We start from the raw sequence: 24,751 nt of genomic DNA on the forward strand, positions 1-24,751 counted from the left end.
AAAAAAAAAAAAACTGCCAGTTTTTGGAGTCTTTTTCTATAATTTCCTAAATATTCTGTATTTAGCTGTATTATAATGGAGAAAATTAAAGGTCTGCAACTTACACTGCAGTGTGTAAATACAGCTCGAAAGTTATTAAATTTCATCTGTCATACAGTTTAGCCGCCAAGAACAAATTTTAGGAACTTAACGGAAATTATCAAATAGGAGAGAAAGGAACAGAAGCAGAGAAATAAAAGGGAATGAGGAGGGCCAGAGCGACAGCACAGTACTTGCTTGCACACGGCCGACCAGGGTTCCGTCCCTGACATCCCATATGGTCCCTCAAGCAGCGCCAGGAGTAACTCCTGAGTGCAGAGCCAGGAGCAACCTCCGAGCCCTGTTAGGTGTGGCCCAACCCCGACAAAAAAAAAAAATGAGGGACAATAGTAACACTGAACCAGACTGAAAGTCACTGTCCACCATGAAAGCATGAATCAAACAAAAGCAACTGAGAAAACCCCCTAAGACTAGGGAGTATCCAAAATATAGTTCTGATTTCTTCATGCATCCTCTATTTATCAGCTCTAACAGCTTTCTGATAAAGCAATTTTTTTTAACTTTATCTGCCCGAGGTTCTGTGAATGACAGCTTGCCCAGCACCTAAGGGCGACACCACACCCATCATCAGTGTAGACCCCTCCCTCCCTCCCTGGGAGCCCAAGGCCCCGCCCTCTCAAGGACCTCAGCTGCTAGGATCAGTGGGGCCCACTGTGTTGCCTTCCGTCCCTTTGTCTGACACAGCAAATTTAAAAATCATGCGACTCTCACATGCTCGCTAACTTCGGAACGCTTTGAAAAAGTCTGCAGAGGTCAGGAAGGGGAGAAGGACGAGAGAGAAGAAAGGAGAAAGGAGCAAGTAAGGGGTGGGAAGCAAAGGAGAGGGGAGGCGGGAAGAGGGGGCGAGGAGGAGAGAGGCGCGTGCACACCTGCAGATGTTCTGATGTAACTTCTCCTGGAGCTCGATGAAGCTGTCATAGCGATCTTTAGTGAACTTGATGTTCCGGAGGACTGCGGCCACGGCGTAGGGGCGGATCTTCGCCGTCTGAAATTCCCCAGCAGAGTGGTCAGTGGTCTGCCTCCTAGCAGCTGCGCTCCTCACACTACCTCAGACTTTCATTCACACAAGCTGATTCGTCCATTGACAAGATAACAGTGACAAGAGAAGATGCCTCCTGGAATTCCCCACAGGAAATTCCTCAGGGGACTGATATTTTGCTAAGTTTTTTTTTTTAATTTACTAGAATGAGAAAAATAAACCTTAAAGCAGTTTGCTTACAGTTATTTTTATAAACATGATATCCTCATGTTTTTCATTTTATAAGTATCACAATTTATACAATTAGATCTCAAATGTATCTTAAATGACTGAATATTTTCCAAAATGAGTCATGGAAATCAGATACCTTATTCCCTATGTATGTGTTGGTAAAAATAAATCTTAAAATGTTAAGAACTGCTACATACACTAAAATTTTTCTAGGAAATGATCAAAGAAAATTATATTTGGAAAAAGGGGCCACTTTTTCCCTTTCTCCTTCCTTTGTTACATAGCTATACAAAAAAATTTTTGGAAGTTACTTATCATTATTACCTCTTCTGTGACGATCAATTTCTGGATTTCTCCTTTAGGTGATACCCGTTTAAATACCGGAGGCTTTATCCTAAAATAATGTCAAGACAAATGCCTGTTACTAAACAGAACATTTCATTAGCCAATTATATTCTATCGTGCATAGAAAGTATGCAAAATAAAACAGAATCAGAAGAAGCTGAGGTTTGATAGTAAGTCAAAAAATAAAAAATGTTTACAAAATGAAGCTTCTTACATTAAACGCTGTCCAACTGTGGTGCAGGACGCCCATGGTAATAGGTGACCAACCACTAAACCTCACTCAGAGAGGTAGGAAACTCACTGAGCATGCAGGGGCATTTAAACGTCAGCTAAGGGGCTGACAGAGAACCAATAAGGTCTTGTCCCCAGAACTGTGACTCCATGAAGCAGTAAGAACTGCCCAAGCGAGCCAGTCAGGAGGGAGGGTGCGGGCCGTGCATGCGGCTGGCCCAGGCTCCATCCCCAGCACCACGAATGGTCCCTGAGCCCCACCGGAACGATCCCTGAGCAGAGAGCCAGGAGTAAGCCCTGAGCACAGCTGGGCTGGTGAACAAAAACGCAGGTACCCCCAGCCCTGTGGGCGCGGCCCCCAGGGCCCCCCTTCCCACCCCGTTGGCAGAATCCAACAAATGAAGTGGGCCCTGATGCCTCTGAGCTCTGCTTGGAAGCCCCCCACCCAAGTGCCAGGCAAGTGGAGCACAGCAGCTCTCCAGAGAGGGCTCCGGAGCTCAGACCCCTGGGGCCTCACCCACTCTGCACTCGGGTAACAAAGGAAGGAAGGAGGAAGGCTCTGGCACCCGGGAGAGGCTGTCTGAGCTTCTGAGGAAGATGTGCTTGTCTGACCCTCAGCATCACGTACGATCTGTCCCGAGTACTGCCTGGAGTGACTCCTAAGCACACAGCAAGGAGGAAGCCCTGAGCCCACCAGGTGTCGCCCAAACCCCACTCAGCTAGGTCTCACCGTGACACGCTGAATCTGGTACTCGGTACTCGAGGGAAAGAAAGGCCAGTCTGATAAAGGCACCTTGGGGAGCCGGAGGGACGGGTCTCTGGCCAGCCCAGGGGGGCTCCCACTACTCCTGGCTCTGTGCTCAGGAGCAGCCAATCATGTGCAGTGCCAGACACTGAACTCTGGGAGGAGGGCATCAACTGGGTTCTCGGCCAAAGTCAACCACCTCAATCTATGATCTAATCCCATCACCCCCACGCCCTCCGGAGGCTCGAGGGTTCGTGCTCTTTAGTGGATGGTCACTGCTTGGATGGTCATTGCTTCGGGTGGTTTTCAGCTTACATATTCTTCACTTGTATAGTTTTTGCATGGAACGTTAGGAGACCTAAAAATCTTCACCGGGCCAGGGAGATAGCCCACGCAATAGAGCACGTGCCTAGCATATGTGAGGCCGTGAGGGTTCAACTCCTGGCACTGCCCAGCCCAACTACTGAACATCAGACCTTTGCCCCTCCACATCCCCAGCTCTGCTGGGTGGGACTCACTTTGCTGGGTGAAAACACACGCACACATGCACAACACACGAAACCAAAAAGTTCAGTGTAAAAGGTCTGGAACCAGACAGATCAATGACCTGGCCCCAAGAGACCTCTCATAGAGCTAGCACATAAATCTTTCATTTTACCAGTTGGGAAGCGCTACCCCAAGCTCTCTGAGAATTTCACAATATAACTCCGCTAGCTCTGTTTTCCCTCCCAACCCACAGCAAACCCAGAGAACTGTCTATTCCAACTGAACTACTGAGGCAATTCACCTAAATCCACTCAAATATTATTTGGGGTTTTTGGGGGGAGGCAGGGCATTTGGAGCGAAACCTGCCAGTGGTCAGGGGCTATTCCTACCTCTGTGCTCAAGTGCGACCCCTAGAGGTGTTTGGGGGAACCACACATAGTACTGGGGTTCTAGCCAGATTCACGGCTGCAGCCACAGCCAAAGCAAATCTCTCTGGACCCATTCAAGAATTTTTTATTTTTTATTTTGGGGTCACACCCAGCGATGTTCAGGGGCTAGTCCTGTATCTGCACTCAGGAATTACTCCTAGCAGTGCTCGGGGGACCATCTGGAATGCTGGGGACTGAACCCAGGTGGGCTGTGTGCAAGGCAAGTGCCCTCCCCACTGTACTATCGCTCCGGCCCCCATTCAAGAATTTTTAGATAAGCCAAATATATTACCACTCCAGCTTAAAATATGCACCACAATGGAAATCCCCGTCTTAATACAGCAGCAGATTTTCAAATGGTGACAATCTACAAGAATCTCACCCTTCAATCATTCCTTTATGCAGACCTAAGGCTGAGGACCTGACTGGCAATCTTTGATTCTTCTGCTTTTTGTTTTTGGGCCACAGTCAGCAGTGCTCAGGGTGTACTCCTGACTCTGAATCAATCCTGGCAGGACTCAGGGGACCAGGGTGGATGCCAAGGATCGAATCCCGGTCAGTCACATGCAAGGAAAGCACCCTATCAGCTGTACTATCACCCCTGCCCTCATCTTTTATTTCCTAGACATCTACCCAGGGTTGCCAATAATAGCAAAGAACACCAACCTGGCCGAACACTTAGCGAACAAATCCCCTCACCTCTCTTTGAAGACCTGCAGCCCTCGAACCAATCCTTCCAGACAGAGAAGATCGTAGCGGTTGGCAGGGACGTCGATCTTGTAGAGAACAACGTCGGAGGCACCCTTGGCCTTCTCATTGCCTTGCTCCTTGCTTATAATTTCCTTCTCTGAAGTCTGAAACAAACACGATTTTTTTTTTCTAAAAAGGGTTGGAAAGCAGCTATCCTCTGAAGCAGTGGCAACAGTAACTGTGCCCTTCTACCCAGTAAGAAAGGGTCTGTTACACCGCAACAACAGAATATGAAAACAGTAAATGCCGTCAGACCTGCCTCTCGCCCAGTACAGACGTCTTCACTCATTCCGAAAGAGCAAGGGTCATCTAAAGTCAGGGTGGGCAAGTACTGGCAGGCCCGCTGCCCCACCACTGTTCTCGAACACAGAGCACGGGTGGGACACAGCCAGGCCCACTGAGCTACACGCATCTCTGCCAGTGGCCCCAGGGACTAGCCTCCAGTCTAGAAAGCCTCGGCTGGGTACTACCTGGTGCTCTGCAGAAAGGGCCCGCCCATCCCTGAGCTAAAAGACAATGAAGATTCTTTAAAGGAAAAAGAATTGCTGATTTATAATGACACCTGTGAGAAACCTATCTTATAATTCAATGTCATTTCAATTAAAAATATCCAAAAGTATTGATAACTTATATGCTAGAAAATGCGGGGGGGGGGAGGGTAGCAGATTGGGGCTGGCGCGACAGCACAGCAGGTAGGGCGTTTGCCTTGCATGCAGCTGACCCGGTTCAATTCCCAGTATCCTATACAGTCCCCTCCGAGCACTACCAGGAGTAATTCCTGAGTGCAGGCAGAGCCAGGAGTAACCCCTGAGCATCGCTGGGTGTGACCCAAAAAGAAAAAAAAAGTAGCAGATTGTCCTTTCCTTGTTTTACTTTCAGTTTGGGCTCACACTGCACAGCGCTCAAGTCTCACTCCCGCAATGCTTGGGTGCTGAGGGTCCAACCCGGGCCAGCTGCGTGCAACAACAGCCTGCTGGCCTCTGTGCTAGGCGGGGCCACCACTCTGCTGCCGGCACGGGACTCGAGTGGCAGAGCACAGGCCTTTACTGTGCCAGGCCCTGGGTTCCCTCCAATCCCAGCACTTAATGGCCCCAAGCACCGTCAGGTGTTGCCCCATAACAAAAAAATACTCAAAATATAATTTTATAATGATTAGCTCTGAAATGACCTGTTTAGTATTTCAAGATGCCATTCTGATGTCATGGCTTGATTTTGAAGATCAGGAGCAATCAACTATTTTCCTAAAGGGTCAAAATATAATGTTGTAAAAGTCGGTGTTTTCCCTTTTGTTGTTGTTGTTTTGGGGGGTGTTGGGGGGGCTTATTCCTGGCTTGCACTCAAGGATCACTTCTGGCAGGGCTCAGGGGATTAAATGGGTTACCAGGGATTGAACCCAGGTCGGCTGCATGCCAGCCAGGCCCCTACCCGCTGTGCTATAGCTCCAGCTCTTGTGTTTATACCAAATGACCGGCATTATCGCTAATAGTTTTGTCGTTCTGTAATTAAAAGATTCCATAATAAAACAGATTCTCTAATAAAAAGTTGACCTGGCCAGGGCCGGAGAGGTCACTGCACAGCAGGCAGGGTGCTTGGTTCCATCTCCGGCACCACATACAGTCCAGGGGGGATCCCTGAGTCGCTCTGCACAGGGAGGAAGCCCTGACCACCACTGGGTTTGACCCCAAAACAAACAAACAAAAATTTACAGTGATGGCTAGACAGGCAAGGGCGGGGCACTGAGGCCTGACGGGGCAGCACTTATGGCTTAAGCAACGTTTCTACACCTTCCCAGGCCCCCTTTAGATGGTCATTTTGCAAAAAAGACCTTCCCTGCCAGGGGGTCCTCTCTCCTTGTTGCCTGCAAGGGTCTACTCATCTGATCACTTAAGTGACTGCACCTTCCTAACATAGCAACAGTCATCTCTGGGGCCCACAAATGTTCCCATAGTGTAACCAACAATCTGAACGTGTGAAAAAAATATCCAGTACATACAATTTCATCAAGTTCCAGACCAAATTCAAAACACAGTTCATCAAATTCTTCGTCAGCTGGAGGGGGGGAAAGAAAAACAAAAAAAGGAGCGTTCAGCATAAAACAGCATATACATGTCATTTTCATATTAACTGCTTTACGACAAGTTTACTTAATAGCAGACATCAGATAAAAATCATTTAAAAACAAACCAAAGAAAGCATGATCAGAAACTCTGGGGGGAGGGAGGAAGGTAGGGGATTTGTTTAAAAACAAACAAACACACACACAGAGCTATTGCAGGGCTGATTTGTCCGTTTCTAGTGTGGAGCACAGAACTTGGCCCCCTGTGCTGGCAAGTTCACATTCAGCGAGAAGAAACCACCTGCAGAGTCGGATTGAATGTAAAGCAGACTCCGGAGCACAATGGAAGGACGTTATGTAAGTCGGTCACTGACAGGCCCGGCTAATCCAGGCTTGAGTTCTGACTCTCCCCTTCCGAGCTCTGAGAGCCTGGCGCCTTATGAGAACATTTCTCCAGAAAGTGGCACCACGTATGTGTACCCTGCAGCTGTGGGAAAGGTTTACGTGAGCCCACGGGGACGAGCGGCCTGGCAGAGCGCCCTGAAACCCAGCAGGCCCCCGATGGCTACCAGTCTCACCCTCCATCGAGACCATGGTAGAGGAAAGCGGGCCCTTTGGTGGCGGGGACGGTGTTGGAACGCCACCCGTGAAAGCCTGTCAAGCTCAGTACTGTAACCTGGGCTGCCTCAAATTTCAAATATTTTTTTTTTCAAATACTTCTCATTCTTAAATTATCTTGCTTTACAGGATAGTTTCAGGATTTTCTTATTTCCAAAACCTGAATACAAACCATTCTTGCCGGTCTACTCTGGGAAAAAAATAGTCCAGAGTCTCGGACCCTGACAGGGAAAGCTCACTATATACCAGACGCCGGGGTACAGGACAAGACCAGAAGGAAAAAAAATAGTAATACTAGAAAACCATGAAAACAAGACTCCAGCCCTCACTACTTCCAACTTGACTCTAGAAGCCAGATGTGCAAACACAGTCAGGAGCAAGTTACGGGGGTGGCCCAAAGAGTTGACTTGGGTCAGTTCAGTGTTCACACAGAGGACCGATGCATCCGGCAGAGACCGTGGGGGTGAAGCAGAGCAAGGCAGAGCTGGAAAGGGAGAGACACAGGAGGCTCGGGGCAGGGGCTGGGAGGCAGGCACACGTCGGAGAAAGCCAACTCAAGGCCTGCTTGCAAGGGACTGGTGCCTTGAGACCAGGGTCCGGTGAAGGGTTTTCAGCTGGGCAAATGCATCAGGCGGGCATCGCAGCTGGGGGAGGGACAGGAGCCGGGAGTCTCCTGCCACAGCCAGACACCCCGGGGACAGTTCAAGCAGCAGCAGTGACGGAGAAGCAGGAGGAGGACGTGGAAGCAGTCAAGAGGCATGGTCGGCTGAGTGGGAGGTGGGCACGGGGGGGGGGGGGCGAGGGAGGAGTCGAGGGTGCTCTGCTGGAGTTGACAGGCGGCTGGGTGGGGCAAGAGGTGCCCCAAAGGATTCCGCCTCCGGGTCTCCACACCCCTTACAGGGCACACCGTCTGCGGGTCCAGCTGCAAGTCAGAAGGCGGCCAGGCGAGAGACCAGGGCCAGGCCTGCCCAGCAGTATCCCCCCTCGCCCCCCCAGTTCCCAATCCTCAAACACTTCCTGAAGAGCGCCAGAGAGCTCGGAGGGCTGAGCACACGCTTTCCAGTGGCGGGACAAAAGCGCTGAGAGCCACTGGCCGGGGGTAGCAAAGGCCGGAGGCTGCTTCTGAGATGCTGCTGACGTCGGTGCCTTCCGTCATGAGTGCACTTGACTCCCCTCCCGGTGCTCCTGGACCTGGTGCCACCCAGTGCCAGAACTCCCAAGGACAAACCATGGGGTGAGGGACTGACGCCTCGGGGCTGGGGAGAGAGTTCAAAAGCTCGCGCCTACACTGGGTCTTAGGCAGAAGGAACCACTGAGTCAATGAGGGTTGGAGGGGTCGCCCGGGATGGGAGATGTGCGCTGAGAGTTGACCCAGGCCCAAGCAGGACGGCCCCTTCAGTATCTGTGTCGCCTATCATAACGCCCCAATTGGGGAGAGAGCAAGAAGGGCTGTACCTGCCACAGAGGCAGGGAGGGGGGTGGGTGGGGTGTCGGCTGGGACGCTGGAAACACTGGGAAAATGGGCACGGGGGTGGGGAGGGGTGCCCAAGCATTGTGTGACTGAAATGTAATTATGCAAGTTTGTAACTGCACCTCATGGTGATCCAATAAAATTTACTAAAAAGGGAAGGAAAAAAAAGAAAGCTCATGCCTCTCTGCGCCAGGTCCAAGTTTGACCCCTGGCAGCACATGGTCCTCAAGCGCCCCTGGGTGTGGAGCTGGTGGGCCCCTCCAGCACTGAGCCCAGGCCTCACGACAGGTACCGCTAGGCCCGAGAGCGGCCAGGAGTGGGCGCTGGGCCCCCAGGATCTGCTGGGAGATGCGAACATTTTTTTTTTTTAATGAGAAAAGAACAAGAAAAAGTGTACTTTTTAAAAAAGGAAGAGGTCAGATCAAAAGTGAATCTGGAATTCGATTCCCCAGTTACAGTTAGGCCTTAAGGTGACTTGAAACCTGGTTAATTTACTAGATCCAAGTCAGAAACCCAGAGTCAGGTCCCCAGATAAGGTGCTCTCCAGTTCTTTTTTTTTTTTTTTTTTTTTTTTTACTTTTTTGGGTCACACCCAGCGATTACTCCTGTCTCTCCTCTCAGGAATTACTCCTGGCAGTGCATGGGGTCCATATGGGATGCCGGGGATTGAATTCGGGGCAACCATGTGCAAGACAAACACTAGCTGCCGTACTATCGCTCTGGCACTCCCCAGTCCTTGATCCTTATAAACCAATGACTTTTGAACCCATGACTTTTCAGCTAAATGCGGGAGTAGTTTATGATGTCACCATCGGTAACTGTATGGTGGGCACTGAAGGCAGATGCTACCCCAAGCGAATTACATGTAACTATGAAGACTGCATCCCAACCATCATACGATTCCTTCCCAAGCATCCTGATATGCTCAGACGTAAAGAGCAACAGGAACACTGTGAGTCACAACTCCTTCTAACAAAAATATGACTCACCAGGAGGACGACAGATTAGGGGCTTTCAGGAATCACACAGATTGTTCTGACACAATCTTGATGGGAATTACACCAAGGCAAAACAGAATCAGAATCGAAGCACAGTGATAATAAGAAAAACATCAGAGGGGCCGGAGCGATAGACCAACGACAGTCCAGGGTGTTTTCATGCAGCCCAGGTATGATTCCCGGCATCCCATGCGGTCCCCTGAGCACTGCCAGGAGCAATTCCTGAGCACAGGAGAAATCCCTGAGCATCACTAGTGTGACCCAAAAGCCACAACAAAAGCAACACAACTGAGCAGAAAGATATTAAAGAGAGTACGCTAAATCTGCTCCCCCAGAACCAAAATGATCCCCAAACCAAAAGCAACTTGAGAAACATCATGAACAAAGAGGTAGTAAAATGGTATGTGAACTGTGGCAGAAATGATGGAATTTTAGACAAACAGAAAGCAACTCTTCCAGGGACTGAAAAACATAGCAAGACTGAAAAAGGAAGGGGAAAGAAAGTGACAGGCAAGAAAAATGAAACCATGGTGTTGGTTCCAAAAAACCTGCTTTTCCAACCTTACCCTCAACCCAAATACAGGCAAAAGCTTTCCAGAGGCCGGCGGGATAAACAGTGGGTAGGACACTCGCCCTGCACACAGCCAACCTGGGTTTGATCCCCCACACTCCATATGGTCCCCCCAGCCCCTGAGCACCACCAGGAATGATCCTTACGTGCGGAGCTAGGAGTAAGCCCTAAGTACAGCCAGGCGTGACCCAAGAAAAAAAGCCAAAAACTTTGAAAAAGAACTGATGAAATGCAAGCTAATGATGAGTATCATTCCTGATCTGTACTGAGTAACATTGATCATTAATTGGAACTAGGAATCAGTAGCTAACACTTAAGGAAAATTGAGTTTACCTTTAGTTGAGTTCTCCATATGAAAAAGGGGACCGATACACGACATTAAAATGTCATGTAACAGTAAATAGGTTAAAAATTCTCCGTCTTTTAAAAACCTGCAATTATTCACTTTCCTAGAGATGAATACTTACTTAAATAGGAATTGATCTGCGTCTTGCAAAATAATTGCCTTACCATCCTGTACTATTCAGGCATATTCTATTCCTGGTAATACAGTGGTAATGCCATTTAGAAGAATGGACAAAAATATAAATAAGGGCCTGGCAGGGAATAATCCCCAAAAACATCATAGAGTGGCCCCAGAACCAAACAAGTAATAACACTTCAAAATTACATAGTATATGAGAGTTCGGGGAGGCAGGGAACGAGATCAACCTCACGGGACTTATTCCTGTCTCTGTACCTGGGGATCACTCCTGTTACGGTGCTCTGGGGACCGTAACAAGCTCCTTAGCTGCTGTACTATCTCTCCCGACCAAGTAGATAGACCTTTACAAACATTTTTTATTTCCTTCTTTTTTGCCAATGCTGGGGATCAAATGCAGGTCCTCATGTAAGAAAGGATCGCTCTCTACCCCCTGAGCTACCTCTGGGCCTAGGTAACATATTAAGAAGCAGGATTTCTTAAAACCAGCGATAATATTAAGCCCTAAAAACAGTACTACTCTCATAACTCAGTATGTAACGAATCAACAGGCTTAACTGACTTCACCAGTGTTCTGAAATTGTTTGAAAAAAAAAATTTCACAATGTTTGCTTGCATGGGCAAGTTGAATGGAAGAGAATTTTTCTGAGTGACACACATGTCGAACTACATGCCACGGGCAGCAACCTGACCCGTCCCAACTCCATGCATACCGACATCCCAGAAGGAGCATATCAGACTGGACGGGAATGTGAGACAGACGCCAACTGACCCCACCAACATTAACAGGGAAGGAAGGCTTCCCCGGCAACAACAGCTACGCAAGACCTCAGAGGAGGGCTCAATGTTCCCAGGATGAGATACAATTTTCACTTAAGTATTTTTGTTTTTTATCATTCCACCGGCCATTCGGTGGTCACCAAGCAATATAAAATAAATTAGCGTGGGCCTGGTGGGGTGGGGGGGCAGGCCTGAGGGGTGGTGGGGCAACGGAGACCGTGGAGCTGGGAACGTGACGTGTTGGTGGGGCTGGTGTAGGAATGACCAATGCGGGCAGCAAATCATCATGAACAGCGTTGCACACCAGGTGTTTAAATGAAGCATGGAGGGGGGGACAGGGGGGACCAAACACAAACCCACCAACGCCAGCGTCAAATTAATGTCACTACTGGTATACAACACAATTGTACCACAATTTAAAAAAGAGAGAGAGAGAGGGTTGAAATGTGGCAGGAGGGCTGGAGCGATAACACAGCGGGTAGGGCGTTTGCCTTGCACGCGGCCCACCCGGGTTCGATTCCCAGCATCCCATATGGTCCCCTGAGCACCGCCAGGAGTAATTCCTGAGTGCAGAGCCGTGCATGGCTGGGTGTGACCCAAAAAGAAAAAAAAAAAAGAAATGTGGCAGGAAAACCATGGGCACCTTAAGACTTCAGTCTCAGGGACGGCTGGACTGAGAAGGTAGGGCGCGCGCCTTGCACGCAGCCGACCCGGGTTCGAGTCCCAGCATCCCATATGGTCCCCCGAGCGCCGCCGGGAAGAAGTAATTCCTGAGTGCAGAGACAGGAGGGAGATCCCGGAGCATCGCTGGGTGGGGTGACTCAAAAGAAAAAGACCAGCTTGGGCTCCGAAGTGACGACGCTCCCTAGCGCGGTTCTGGGCACCGCAGCCGCCTTTTATTTTATTTTTTGGGGGAGGGGGGTCACACCTGGTGATGCACAGGGGTCACTCCTGGCTCTGCACTCAGGAATTACCCCTGGTGGTGCTCAGGGGACCATATGGGATGCTGGGATTAGAACCCGGGTCAGCTGCGTGCAAGGCAAATGCCCTACCCGCTGTGCTATCGCTCCAGCCCCTGCAGCCGCCTTTTAAATTAATTCCTCTACAGCGGTCGTGGCGTCGCGCGAGAAACATTGTATCAATGCAGCTAAGGCCCATTAACCTCCCCCCTCCGGCCCCGTCGGGACCTGAGCACCGACCCTTAGGTCTTCCGAGCACCAGAGCCGCGCCGGGGGCACCTTCACGGGTGCTCAGGAGGCGAGAACACACACGCCGTGGGGGGCGCAGCCGCCCCTCCCTCCAGCCCCTTCCCCCGCGTGCCCACCCCGGGCCCGTGTCACCCGGCGCGCCGCCCATCTCATCGCACTGCGTGAGCATCCCCCGGCGTGCCGACCAGGGCGCGGGTGCCGGGGCGAGACCGTGGGCACGTGCGGGCGATGCAAAGGGCCGCCTCGCAGGGGGGCAGAGACGCTCGTGCGAGCACCCGCCCGGCCCCGCCGCCTCGCGCGGCCCTGGCCCGACCTCCCGAAGCCAAGCCCGGCCGGGCGGCGGCGGCGAGCGAGGCTGCCAACGCTGCCCTGCTGGAGGGAGTCCCGGCCTCGGCGGCGAGGCACGGAGCCCGAGCGGGAGGGCCGGCGGCACTCACTGTAGGTCCGGCCCAGCTCTTTGAAGAGCAGATCGCGCTTCACGCTGACAGTCGGCATGGCGAGTCCGCCCCCTACTGCGCCTGCGCGGCCGGCCGGCCCCGGGCTCCGCGCCGGAGCGACGTAAGGACCCCGCGCCGCTCGCCTGGGGGTGGCCTAAATATCGCCGGTCTGAGTTTCGCAGATTTTCCTCGTTTTTTTTGGCAACGAAATGCAAGAGAATTTCTACGACTAAGACTCCGACAGGTATATAGATGCTTTGGAAAAAATATAGAAAGACTTTTAAAAAATAATCGGAGAAAAGCGGCTAACATCTGATGGGGACTGTGATGGACAGACGGTAAGGGGCCTGTTTCAGCCCACCCACGCAGCTAGGACGCCAGGGTAGGTGGGCGGGGCAAAGCCCCAGGGGGCGTGGTCTCTAGGCGGAGAATCCGTACCTCCAGGTAGCAGTCGAGTGAGTGGGCGGGGTCCGAGGCTTGCAATTTAAGAGTCCTGGGAGTGCAGAAAGGGATTGTAAACCTCGGTTTTATTTCACTCCTCTTACTTACGTGCGATCTCCCTGTACCCTGCCTTGCAGAGGTATACTTGGGTCTTGTTGGAACCTTACCGCTGCTCTATAAAGAAGACTTCCTTAGAGATCTCTTCTGTCACTGTCACCCCGTTGCTCATCGATTCGCTCCAGCGGGCACCAGTAACCGTCTCTCACTGTGAGACCTATTGTTACTGTTTTTGGCATATCGATTACACCACGGGTAGCTTGCCAGGCTCTGCCGTGCAGCACGATACTCTCGGTGGCTTGCCGGGCTCTCTGAGAGCGGCGGAGGAATCGAACACGAGCACAGGTTGGCCAAGTGCAGGGCGAACGCCCTACCGCTGTGCTATCGCATTTATTAATTTCTTTAGAGATACTTAGGTTTATTTCATTATTTTGCCTTAACAGGTAAGACTGAAATTATTTTTTATTTGTATTTTATATATAAATGACAATTACACACACACATATGTATTTGTTTTTCGGTGCAAGTATTTTTGTAGGCCTGATTCCTGGGTAAAAGAGAATCCTCTTGCACCTTTTTCTATATTACAACTTTCTCACGCTTTCATCAACCAAGAAATGACTTCTATTTCAAGTTAAATTAAATGCCAACTCGTCAGGAGCAAGAGAGACAGCACCACAAGGCAGGACCTTGCAAGGGGCAGACCTGGGTTCGATCCCTGGCACCCCATTTGGTCCCACAAGTCTGCTAGCAGTGATCCCTGAGCACAGAGATAGGAGTAAGTCCTGAACAGCTCAGGGTGTGTGGCCCCCCCAGCCCCCCCAAAAAATAAGGAAACAAAGCCCCCAAATCAAACCAAAGCATCAAATGTCAGCTTATCAATATACTCATGTATTCAATAGAATACGTTATCTGCTCCATCTGATACCATCTAGTGTATGTCCTTGATGGTATCAGATGGTATCAGAGACCTGTTATTAGAGAAAATACACATACTCTCTCCTCACTGTTATCACATGAGACAAAGCTCTAACAGCTTTCGGTGCTTTCCTTAAAACCGTTTTTGAATGTAATAGGCAGTTTATCATGCTCCTCCTCTCCTCCCTCCCAGATATCTGTACCTAGTCCCTGGAACTGCTTAAGTGTTACCTGTTCCTTAAAAATAAATAAATGGAAATCAACCTTGACATTCTCCTGAGCAGATACAACCGGTGGAGTCATACGAGGAAAATTTAATTTAGCCTATTTTGCAAGACTAACTTGACCTGTGTCACTTCCTGCTCATGCATCTGAAAATGATAAGCAAAATTCACCCTGCTTCCCAAGGTTGATCTGAGGTCATCATTCGCCGACGTTCTATCACTCTGAAAATATTAATATTTTAGCCAACCACTATGAAAAGAGTGATCACTACCTTTTTACTGCATGAACAATCCTGTAACAATATACCTGTAGGGCTTCATTTCATGGTTTGGTTTGTGTTATTGATTTGCAAACCGTTGTGTGCACAATGAGCTTCTAATTATTGTTTAAGTGACTCATTGGTTTTATCTCTTATTTCTGTATTTTGACATCCTTATATGGTACAAGATTTTGCAGATTAGATTAAGGATTGAAAAATAGATTAATCTGATTTCCCTAGCCTAGTAACTCTGTAGTGTCTCTTGACACTTTGATTTTTGACCAGGTGAAATATATTTTAGATTTCTGGCCTCCAGAACTGTGGGGGGAAAAAATAATTTCGGTTGTTTTAAATCACTAAGTTTGTGATCATGTGTTCCAGGATACGCAATTAGGTATATCCATTTGCAGATGATCAGACTGAGCCACAAGCTCTCTGAGTCACCCAACTCTCGAGGCGTTGTTGAGACAGCCCAAGAGGGAGCTCTTCTCCTTTCTCTTATAGTGTGGACCTAATGTGGACCCATAATCCCTGGAACTGCTTAAGTGTTACCTGTTCCTTAAAAATAAACAAATGGAGGGGCTGGAGTGATAGCACAGCAGGTAGGGTGTTTGCCTTGCATGTGGCCAACCCAGGTTTGATCCCCAGCATCCCATATGGTCCCCTGAGCACTGCCAGCAGTAGTTCCTGAGTGTAGAGCCAGGAGTAACCCCGGTGTATTGCCAGGTGTGACCCAAAAAGCAAAAGAAATAAAATTAAATAAATAAATAAATAAATGGAAATAAACCTTGACGTTTTCCTGAGCAGACAACACCGGTGGAGTCATACAAGAACATTTTAATTTAGTTTATTTATCTTCTGCAGTGTGTGAGGACCTCCCAAGCTATTCAGGTCAGGAGCCAGTAGCAAAGGTAAGATTTTGGACGCCCCTGTCTGCCAATCAAGCAGCTTTTGGTTTCTCAACTTCTCTCCGTGACTGCAGGCAGTTCCTACCCACTGCCCCAACACAACACCTGGGGATGCCTCATCGTTGGCAAACATGTCCAAAACCAAATCGAATTCTCAGTCCCAAACTGGTATTCAGTACTCATTTGGGACATAAACATGGGACTTCCTGAATTATTTCATGATAACCAGTTCTGCTCTGGGCATTCCAAAGTGTCCTCTGGGTGGTTACTGAATTTCAGTTCTGTGAAAAAGAGAAAAAGAGAGAGAGAGAGAGAGAGAGAGAGAGAGAGAGAGAGAGAGAAAGGGAGAGAGAGATAGGGAGAGGGAGAGAGAATGGGAGAGAGAGAGGGAGAGAGGAAGAGGGAGAGAGAGAGGGAGAGAGGGGGAGAGTAGAATTAGAGAGAGGGAGAGGGAGAGAGGGAGAGGGAGAGAGAAAGGGAGAGGGAGAAAGAGGGAGAGAGAGAGGGAGAGATAGAGGGAGAGAGAGAGGTAGAGGGAGAGAGAGAGGGAGAAAGAGAAAGAGAGAGAGAAGGAGAGAGAGGGAGAGAGGGAGAGAGAGGGAGAGTGAGAGAGGGAGAGGGAGGGGGAGAGAGAGAGAGAGAGAGAGAGAGAGAGAGAGAGAGTAAGCCACCCGGAGACTACACAATAGCACAAAGCTAGAAACAACCCAAATGTCCTCCATGCTAAAATAGGGAATTATATTAAAGCAGCTCTAGAACTGAAGGAAGGTCCGGGGAGACAGCTCAAAGGGCTGGAGTGGACACTTTCATAGGGGAGTCCTGGGTTCCATCTCCAGTCTAAATGGTCTCCCCAGCATCACCGGATATGTTCCCCAAACTAAAGAAAACATAAAAGAATGAACGCGTAGCTGGCGGAATAGTACGCCAGGAAGGGTGTTAGCCTTACAAGTGACTCACCCTGGTTTGCTCCCTGCCACCACATACGTTCCCTTGATCCCCAGCCGGAGTAAGCCCTGAGCACAGAAATAGGAGTAAACCTTGAACACAGTCGAGTTGGCCCCCAAACCATAAATAAATAAATAAAAATTTAAAAAATAAGTAAAATGTATATATAAACTTGGGTAGCACTGTAGCACTGTCCTCCCATTGTTCATCGGTTTGCTTGAGTGGGCACCAGTAACATCTCCATTGTGAGACTTGTTTCTGTTTTTGGCATATCCAATACACCACCGGGAGCTTGCCAGGCTCTGCCATATGGGTGGGATGCTCTCGGTAGCTTGCCAGGTAAATCCAAAAAACAACATTGAAGAGAAAAACTACATCACTGAAAATACACCCAACTATGGTGTTACTCATTTATAGAAGTTTAAAACAGGGCAGCATAGGGTGTCTGTTCTCTAAGCAGAGTCATACATAGGTGGCAAAGCTAATATGAAAGGCGATGCTGACACAGAATTGTGGCACTGGTTAGTTGGGAATGAGATGGGAAGGCTGTCCTCTGGGGAACTAAAAACCCCAAAAGATTTCAAAAGCTTTGCTTATAGTTTACCTGGAATGCCTTCAGATCAGTATTTTGAGAAATTTAATGTGAAGGAAAACAACTTCAGAAGACATAGCCCTCTTGGGGGGGGTGTCAAGAAGACATGAATATTTGGCAACCTATACAATCACAATTAGAATATTTCAATATTTTATTGAGTTTTAGGCTCCCCCTTTTTTTCAGTTTGTGGGTCACACCCAGATATGATCAGGGGTAACTCCCGCTTCTACACTCAGGGATTACTCCTGGCGATGCTCGGGGAACCATATGGGATGCCGGGGATGAAATTCACATCAGCAGCATGCCAGGCAAATGACCTCCCACTATCCTATCTGCCCAGCCTGTGGGTTACCATTTTTACAAAGAGTTTTTAAATCAAGTTTGTTTTTTTTAATTAAATTAAATTAAATTTTATTTATTTATTTATTTTGGCTTTTTGGGTCACACCCGGCGATGCTCAGGGCTGACTCCTGGCTCTGCACTCAGGAATCACTCCTGGCGGTGCTCGGGGGACCATATGGGATGCTGGGAATCGAACCCAACCCCAACTTTATTTCTCTTACGCTAGTCTTTTATAATTGATTATCTGAGGAAGTGGGCAGAATGGGGGAATAGCAAAGAATGCAAACGTTAAATGAAACTGGATGTGGGCCCTGGTGGCAGTTTCCCTGGACATTGTTCTGCAGCCTTTCCCAAGAAGTGGTTGTTCCTAGTTACAGGTCAGTTTGTACTGACATATTGGTTCCCAGGCATGGGTTTCTGGCCATTTCCAGGCATTGGTTCCCGGCAGTCTGAAGCCATTCATAACCATGTTTCCCTCCACATGGGCAAAATAAACCTGCAATGAGGTGAAAGCCACGGTCCCAAGAGAAAAGAGAGCAGAACTGGACCTGGAAGCATTTAAATCATTGTTTGCTCGTGAGTCCCCAAGCAACCCTGCCTCCTTCTGAAACTTAGTTGTTCAACTGAGGGAAATCCAAAAGGATGAAGTGCTGGAGAGTAGGTCCGAGAGACATCTCAACAGGCTGAGCTCAGGCGTTGCATGCAGGAGGCCTGGCTTTGATTCTCAGCACTTCCTGGGCCTCGAGACCCCATCAGGTGTCATCTCTCAGAGGTCTGAAACAGAAGTAGCCCCTGAGCATATCTCCAGGAGCGACCCGCCCCACGCCCCAAATCAACACAGAGGAGGAGAGCTGGAGGTTTACATGGAGACGGGAGAGGTTTATGAATGGCTTCTAACATAGGGGCCCAGACACAGAAAAGACCGGGCTCTGTGGGGGCTGGAGCAATAGCACAGCGGGTAGGGCATTTGCCTTGCAATCGGCCGACCCGGGTTCAATTCCCAGCATCCCATATGGTCCCCTGAGCACTGCCAGGGGTAATTCCTGAGTGCAGAGCCAGGAGTAACCCCTGTGCATCGCTGGGTGTGACCCAAAAAGCAAAATAAAGAAATAATTTTTTTTTTTTTAAATAAAGACTGGGCTCTCTGAAACGCAACAGGAGACTTCCAAGACACAAAGCAGAGAATGGCATGATTCATTAGAATTTTAGGTAGGCAATTTGGGGCACGCTGTGCAAAGGGAGTTAAGGATGATGGTTTAGAGAGCAAACGTTGAAGGTGTTTGGATGTTGTAATGATCCAGGGGAGAAAAGCTAGCTGCCTGGATGGGGAAATGGGCTGTGTTGGAAGCGGGGGAAGTAGTAACAGGAGCTAGAGAGATAGTAGCACTGTAGCACTGTCCTCCATCCCGTTGTTCATGGATTTGCTAGAGCGGGCACCAGTAACGTCTCCATTGTGAGACTTGTTGTTTTGGCATATCAAATACGCCATGGGTAGCTTGCCAGGCCCTGCCGTGCGGGCAGGATACTCTCGGTAGCTTGCCAGGCTCTCCGGAGAAAGATAGTGCAGAAGATCAAGCACTTGTCTTGCACACGCACAACCTGGCTTTGATCCCAGGAGTGATCCCTGAGCACAAAGACGGGAGTAAGCCCTGAGCAGTAGCAGGTGTGGCCCCAAAGCAACCAAAAACATGTAGTCACAGGTCAGAGAAAGTCAAATAGCCATAAGCCACCAAAGCAATGCAGAGATAAACACCAGCCCCTTCCTTCATGCAGCGCGTCCTTGGACACTGGGAGTCGGGGGCGAGAGCGAGGGGGCGTGGCTTGACTTGGCCACACCTCCTAGGGCAAAGGTGCTTGAGTTTCCATTTGCCCCTGCTGGGGCCCAACTTGCCCTGGAGTTGGTTGCTGTCCTTCTGTCCTTGTGGCTTTATTGCTTAGGTTGCTGAACCTCTGAGTTGGTTTCGAGGCCACGGGCAAACAGAAACTGGACTGCGGGTCATGGGAAGAAGAGGGTCACTGAATAAATATTCGTGAGTCCCATATAATTCCAAGAGGAAACACTCATCGTGATGGAGCTGTGGAATCACCTGTTTCGTCGTGCGAGCACCATATCTTAACAATAACTACTGGGAAGATAGCGTTCCCCTCTGTACCCGGGAAGCTTTCAGAGCAGAAAGGGAAGGGAAGGAAGGCGGGAGCAGCATACAGGGTCTGAGACCCCTGTTTGCCAAGAGTAACAAGAAAATACTCTGGGGAGAAAATCTTGGCCCATTAGCGTGGTGACCAAAAAATGTCCTCCTGTCTCCGGCAAAATGTTTGCAACTCTGCCAGGAATAGAAACACTTGTGTCAGTCAGAACGGTAACATCACAGATAAGAGATGACAATGAGACGAACAAGGGGTCGATTTTCAAAAGACCAGGAAAATTGAGCTTCTTGAAGAACATCCCTTAGAAACCGGAGCAGTGATGGCCTTCATTTGGACTCTAACCAGCGCTGGGCACTCTAAGTTACACTGACCATGGCAGGATTTTTTTTTTTTTGGCCTTTTTTTGTTTTTGTTTTTGAGCAGGGTGGAGGGATACAGTCCCAGCAACACAGGAACTCTGCACTCAGAAATTGCTCCTGGAGGGGCTCAGGGAACCATATGAAATGCTGAGGATAGAACATGGGTTGGCCACATGCAAGGCAATTTCCCTCCCCACTGTCCTATCACTCTGACCCCTGACTATGGCAGTTTTGCCCACAATGAGAGGCAGTGGAGTCGGGAGGCAGGGAGAGACAGACCGACAGAGATCTCAACCAAATGTATATAAAAGGAAGAGAAAGAATATTTACCTTTCTGACTAATGCCTTTTACAAAAATCAGGACTGTGGCTTTTATCCCAAGCTATCCCTGATAAGCACTCTCAATCTTCAAAAATTCCATTTCTGTTACATTAAAAAAATCAATGTGGGGCCAGAGTGATAGTACAGCAAGGAGGGCATTTGCCTTGCCTACAGCCAACCCGGGTTCAATTCTCCAGCACTCCCTGTGGTCTCCCGAGCCCGCCAAGAGTGATCCCTGTGTGCAGAGATAGGAGTAAGTCCTGAGCACTGCCAGGTATAGACTAAAAACAAAAGCCAAAAAGTAATGTAATTTTTAATGGAATAGTAGGATTTTTTTCATGGAACATTATTTGTTTTTAAATGTTCACGATCCTACAATAATACAGTGTTATTGTTTTAAACCCATGGAGCTATGACACCAGGTGCCGTACCCGAGTGTCAAGCTCATGTTGTGCTTTTGAAATGTTTATCTTTACGATTTGTTAATGTTTATGCTCTTGACGTATACAGTTCCCTCTCCTCACTGCCACTTGACTGCTCACGTCTCTCCCGCAATGCCAGGGACACTTTCACGTAAGCTGCGACGCACAGTCACGGCTTGAAAATGCACTGTCATCCTCCAACCAGCAGAAATTAGCTCTTGGAAAATGCACAGAAAGAAAAAATTAAAACAGGGAAGTCATTTTTAAATGAGGCACTTGCAAGAGTCTGCTTTTGTGATCCCTGAGGTTTACAAGATCGGCGCTGTCCTCCGTTAGAGTTGGGAAGTAAAGGAACCAAACTCTGGCAGCCTCTTGGACCTTCTCTAGGATGGTGACTGTTTCCCCTCCACACGGAGAAGGGGCTTCGCACGTCGTTTTTGAATTATCGAAAGCTTAGGTGTGTCTCGTTGACTCGGAGATCCCAAGGACTAGCTCCTAGATTGTGATCCGTGAATCACAATTAATTAGTAGCTCCCCCGACACTATAGCAAATTTCCTCTTCTGCTTTTTTCTCTCCACCATTGGGTGATTTGTCCCTCTCATTCAACCACTTCCCTTTCCTGGTGATAGCATTTGAGAAACTGCGTAGCATGACTAGCGAGCTGCAAACAAACCCATTTGTATAAAGCAGAATGCTGATTTTACTATTTAGAATTTGGGTAATTACCTGGACTTCTCTCAGTTTCTCCACTGATAAACGGAGCATAGTATGCACTCTACAAAGCTGTGGAGGAGTTTAAATGAGACACAGCCCCGGAAGCAGATAACACCAGTCCCAGCAATTCTATATATATATATATATATATATATATATATATATATACATATATATATATATTGCTGCAAAACTATATATATGTATATTATATATGCATATAATTATACATATTTTTGTGTGCATGTGTGATTTTATCTCTGTCCCTGATTAACACTTAACAATGCCCCCCACTTAATATTAACTATTCCTTGTGTTTAACATTAGCAAACATTAACATATTTCTTCATATGTGAAATTCCCACTGGGAAGGGGTAAAAAAATTACAGGATGCAGAGCTATGATTCAGGCATGTAGCTATTGCTGTGCATGCGGCCGACCCCAGTTCCATTCCCTGGCACTTCAGAGCCAGGTCTAAGCCCTGAGCACTGCCAAGTGTGATTTAAAAGACCAACAAAAATTTGCTCAAGCAGGCACCAGTAACATCTCCATTGTGAGACTTGTTGTTACTGTTTTTGGCATTTTGAATACGTCATGGTTAGCTTGCCAGGCTCTGCCGTGCGGGCGGGATACTCTCAGCTTGCCAATAAATTAATTAAATAATCCATTTGTGAGGGTTGCCATATCCCTGTCTCTGTGCTGAGCGAGCACTCCTGGAGATGCTCAGGGGACCACATGTGGTGCCCTGGATTCAAAGAGAGCAAAGCAAGCTCCATAACCCCTGTACTATCTCTCCAGCCAATACTTATTTTGGGGGGAGAGGTGCAGGGGTTGAGGGTCAGACCTGGTGGTGATCAAGGTGTACTTCTGGTTCTGTGCTCAGGGATCAATCCTGGAGGTGCTTGAGGGACCATATGGGATGCCGGGGATTGAACCCAGGTTGGCCACATGCAAGGCAAGTGCTCTATTTATCTGTACTATCTCTCCAGCCCCAAAACCTTTTTAAAATTTTTATTTATTTATTTATTTATTTCCACATTACCTGGTTCTGTGGGAATTCACTCATTTATTTTCAAGTGAGAGAAGGAATCCGGAGTTCCAACCTCCGTCGACGATCAAGAATCAGGGACACTGTCTCGTTTGCCAAGGTGTCGAAAATCAGATGGGCTGGATATGTAATACCGTTTAGAGACGACGGCTGGACTAGAGCTGTTACCAACTGGATTCCATGGGACATCAAAAGACCGCATGGCCGAACACCTGCAAGATGGTCAGACTTCTTCATCAAGATCCTGAATGAATAGTTTGAGGCTCTTCACTTTCCTGGAGCGAGCTGATGCCATTGGGCAACACTAGCATGTGACAGGGATAAATGGAGACATACTGGTGCCCACTCGAGCAAATCGATGAACAACGGGATGAGAAGTGATACAAGTGATTTATTTATTTATTTTGTATTGAATCACAATGAGGTACGCAGTTACATCGCTGTTCATGATTGGATTTCAGTCATATAATGTTCCAACACCCATCCCTTCACTGGTGCACCATTCCCACTACCAAAGTCCCTAGTTTCCCTCCCACCCCAACCCCCACTTCTGCCTGCCTCTATGGCAGGCACTTTTATCCTCCCTCCCCGCCCCCTCTTTTCTGGGACAGTATGGTTTGCAATACAGGTTCTGAAAAACAAGCTTTTATTTTTAATACAATATTCTAGTACCTGTCCTTACACCAGTCTACTTTTTTTTTTTTTAGAAATATAATCTTTCTGGGGCTGGAGAGATAGCACAGCGGGTAGGGCGTTTGCCTTGCACGCGGCCGACCCGGGTTCAAATCCCAGCATCCCATATGGTCCCCTGAGCACGGCCAGGGGTAATTCCTGAGTGCAGAGCCAGGAGTAACCCCTGTGCATCGCCAGGTGTGACCCAAAAAAGCAAAAAAAAAAAAAAATAAAAAAAAAATAAAAATAAAAAAAATAGAAATATAATCTTTCTTAAAAGTAAGAAAGGAGGGGAAGGTGGGAGGCACCGGCCCCTCCCACCGCCGAGATGTGATCCCGGGGGCCGCATGCGTGTGCGGCCTCTCCACAGCTGCACAAGCGTGAATCCAGACCCAGCAAAACCTCTTTCGGCATGGGCAACAACTCCTCGCAGAATGTCTCCAGCCTGAGAACTAAGCCTCGGCCCCATGCCCGCCCAGGAGGGGAAAGGTATTTCTCTCTCTCTCTCTCGCCTCTTTCTCTCCGGGGATGAAGGGCGCGGTGTCCGCCATATTAAGACGACTACAGATTGGGTTTTCAAGCCTGCAATGATCCAATATCTGGAAGAAATCTCCCTGGACTTCTTGTTAAAGTACAGAAATTCAAAACCTTATTTGTCTTCACAGTAGGTCTGAATCTAGTGGGGTACTCCTAACAACAATAGTGAGGTTTGTGTTGAAATATTGAATGTAACCAAAGTAAACAGAATGTAAAATGAAACTTATCAGTTACAAGGTAGGGGGTGGGGGTGCGGGATGGGAGGTGTACTGTGTGGGTTTTTTTTGGTGGTGGTATATGGGCACTGGTGAAGGGATGGTTGTTTCAGCATTGTATAACTGAGACCTAAGCCTGAAAGCATTGTAATCTTCCACACGGTGATTTAATAAAATAAAATTTTTATTAAAAAATAAATAAATAAATAAATAAATAAAAGTAAGAAAGGAAAAAGGAGCCAAACTAAGCAGTGGTTTCCATTTGGATTTCACAGACCCCCTCAGAGGCTGGCTCTCCTTCTTTATGCCTGCTTGATGTCAAGTTCATTTTGCTAAAAATAGTCACCTTCGGAAGGAGGGAGGGCAGGAGACCGGTGCCAGATTTGTTTCCAGTAGGAGTTATACCTGCAGCTGAGGAGATGTCCAGGAAACGGACACAGGCAGTAGGCCAGGTAATAAAGCTCTTTGATTTAAAAGATGTGGGGCTGGAGTGATAGCACAGTGGGTAGGGCATTTGCCTTGCACACGGCTGACCCGGGTTTGAATCCCAGCATCCCATATGGTCCCCCGAGCACTACCAGGAGGAATTCCTGAGTGCAGAGCCAGGAGTAACCCCTGTGCATCGCCGGGTGTGACCCAAAAAGAAAAAAATATATATATGAGTGTTTTGCTCTTCTTGGTTGCCAACAGGTTGTGAATCCAATGACTCA

General features: G+C 48.4%; 1 protein-coding gene across 1 annotated transcript in view; it reads right to left on the minus strand.

The window, feature by feature from the left end:
• FARSB (phenylalanyl-tRNA synthetase subunit beta) overlaps positions 1-13,016 on the minus strand; it is a 65,200-nt gene extending 52,184 nt beyond the window's left edge. Inside the window, exons 1-5 of the mRNA XM_055121687.1 lie at positions 12,915-13,016; positions 6,288-6,343; positions 4,244-4,398; positions 1,634-1,703; positions 969-1,084 (exon numbers count right to left, since the gene is read on the minus strand). Coding sequence (XP_054977662.1) covers positions 969-1,084; positions 1,634-1,703; positions 4,244-4,398; positions 6,288-6,343; positions 12,915-12,972 — 455 coding nt within the window. The 5' untranslated portion in view covers positions 12,973-13,016. The remainder of the gene's footprint in view (positions 1-968; positions 1,085-1,633; positions 1,704-4,243; positions 4,399-6,287; positions 6,344-12,914) is intronic.
• Positions 13,017-24,751: the final 11,735 nt, after the last annotated feature.

Source organism: Sorex araneus, chromosome X, assembly GCF_027595985.1.
Source record: "Sorex araneus isolate mSorAra2 chromosome X, mSorAra2.pri, whole genome shotgun sequence".
In the NCBI taxonomy this organism is placed as follows: Eukaryota; Metazoa; Chordata; class Mammalia; order Eulipotyphla; family Soricidae; genus Sorex; species Sorex araneus.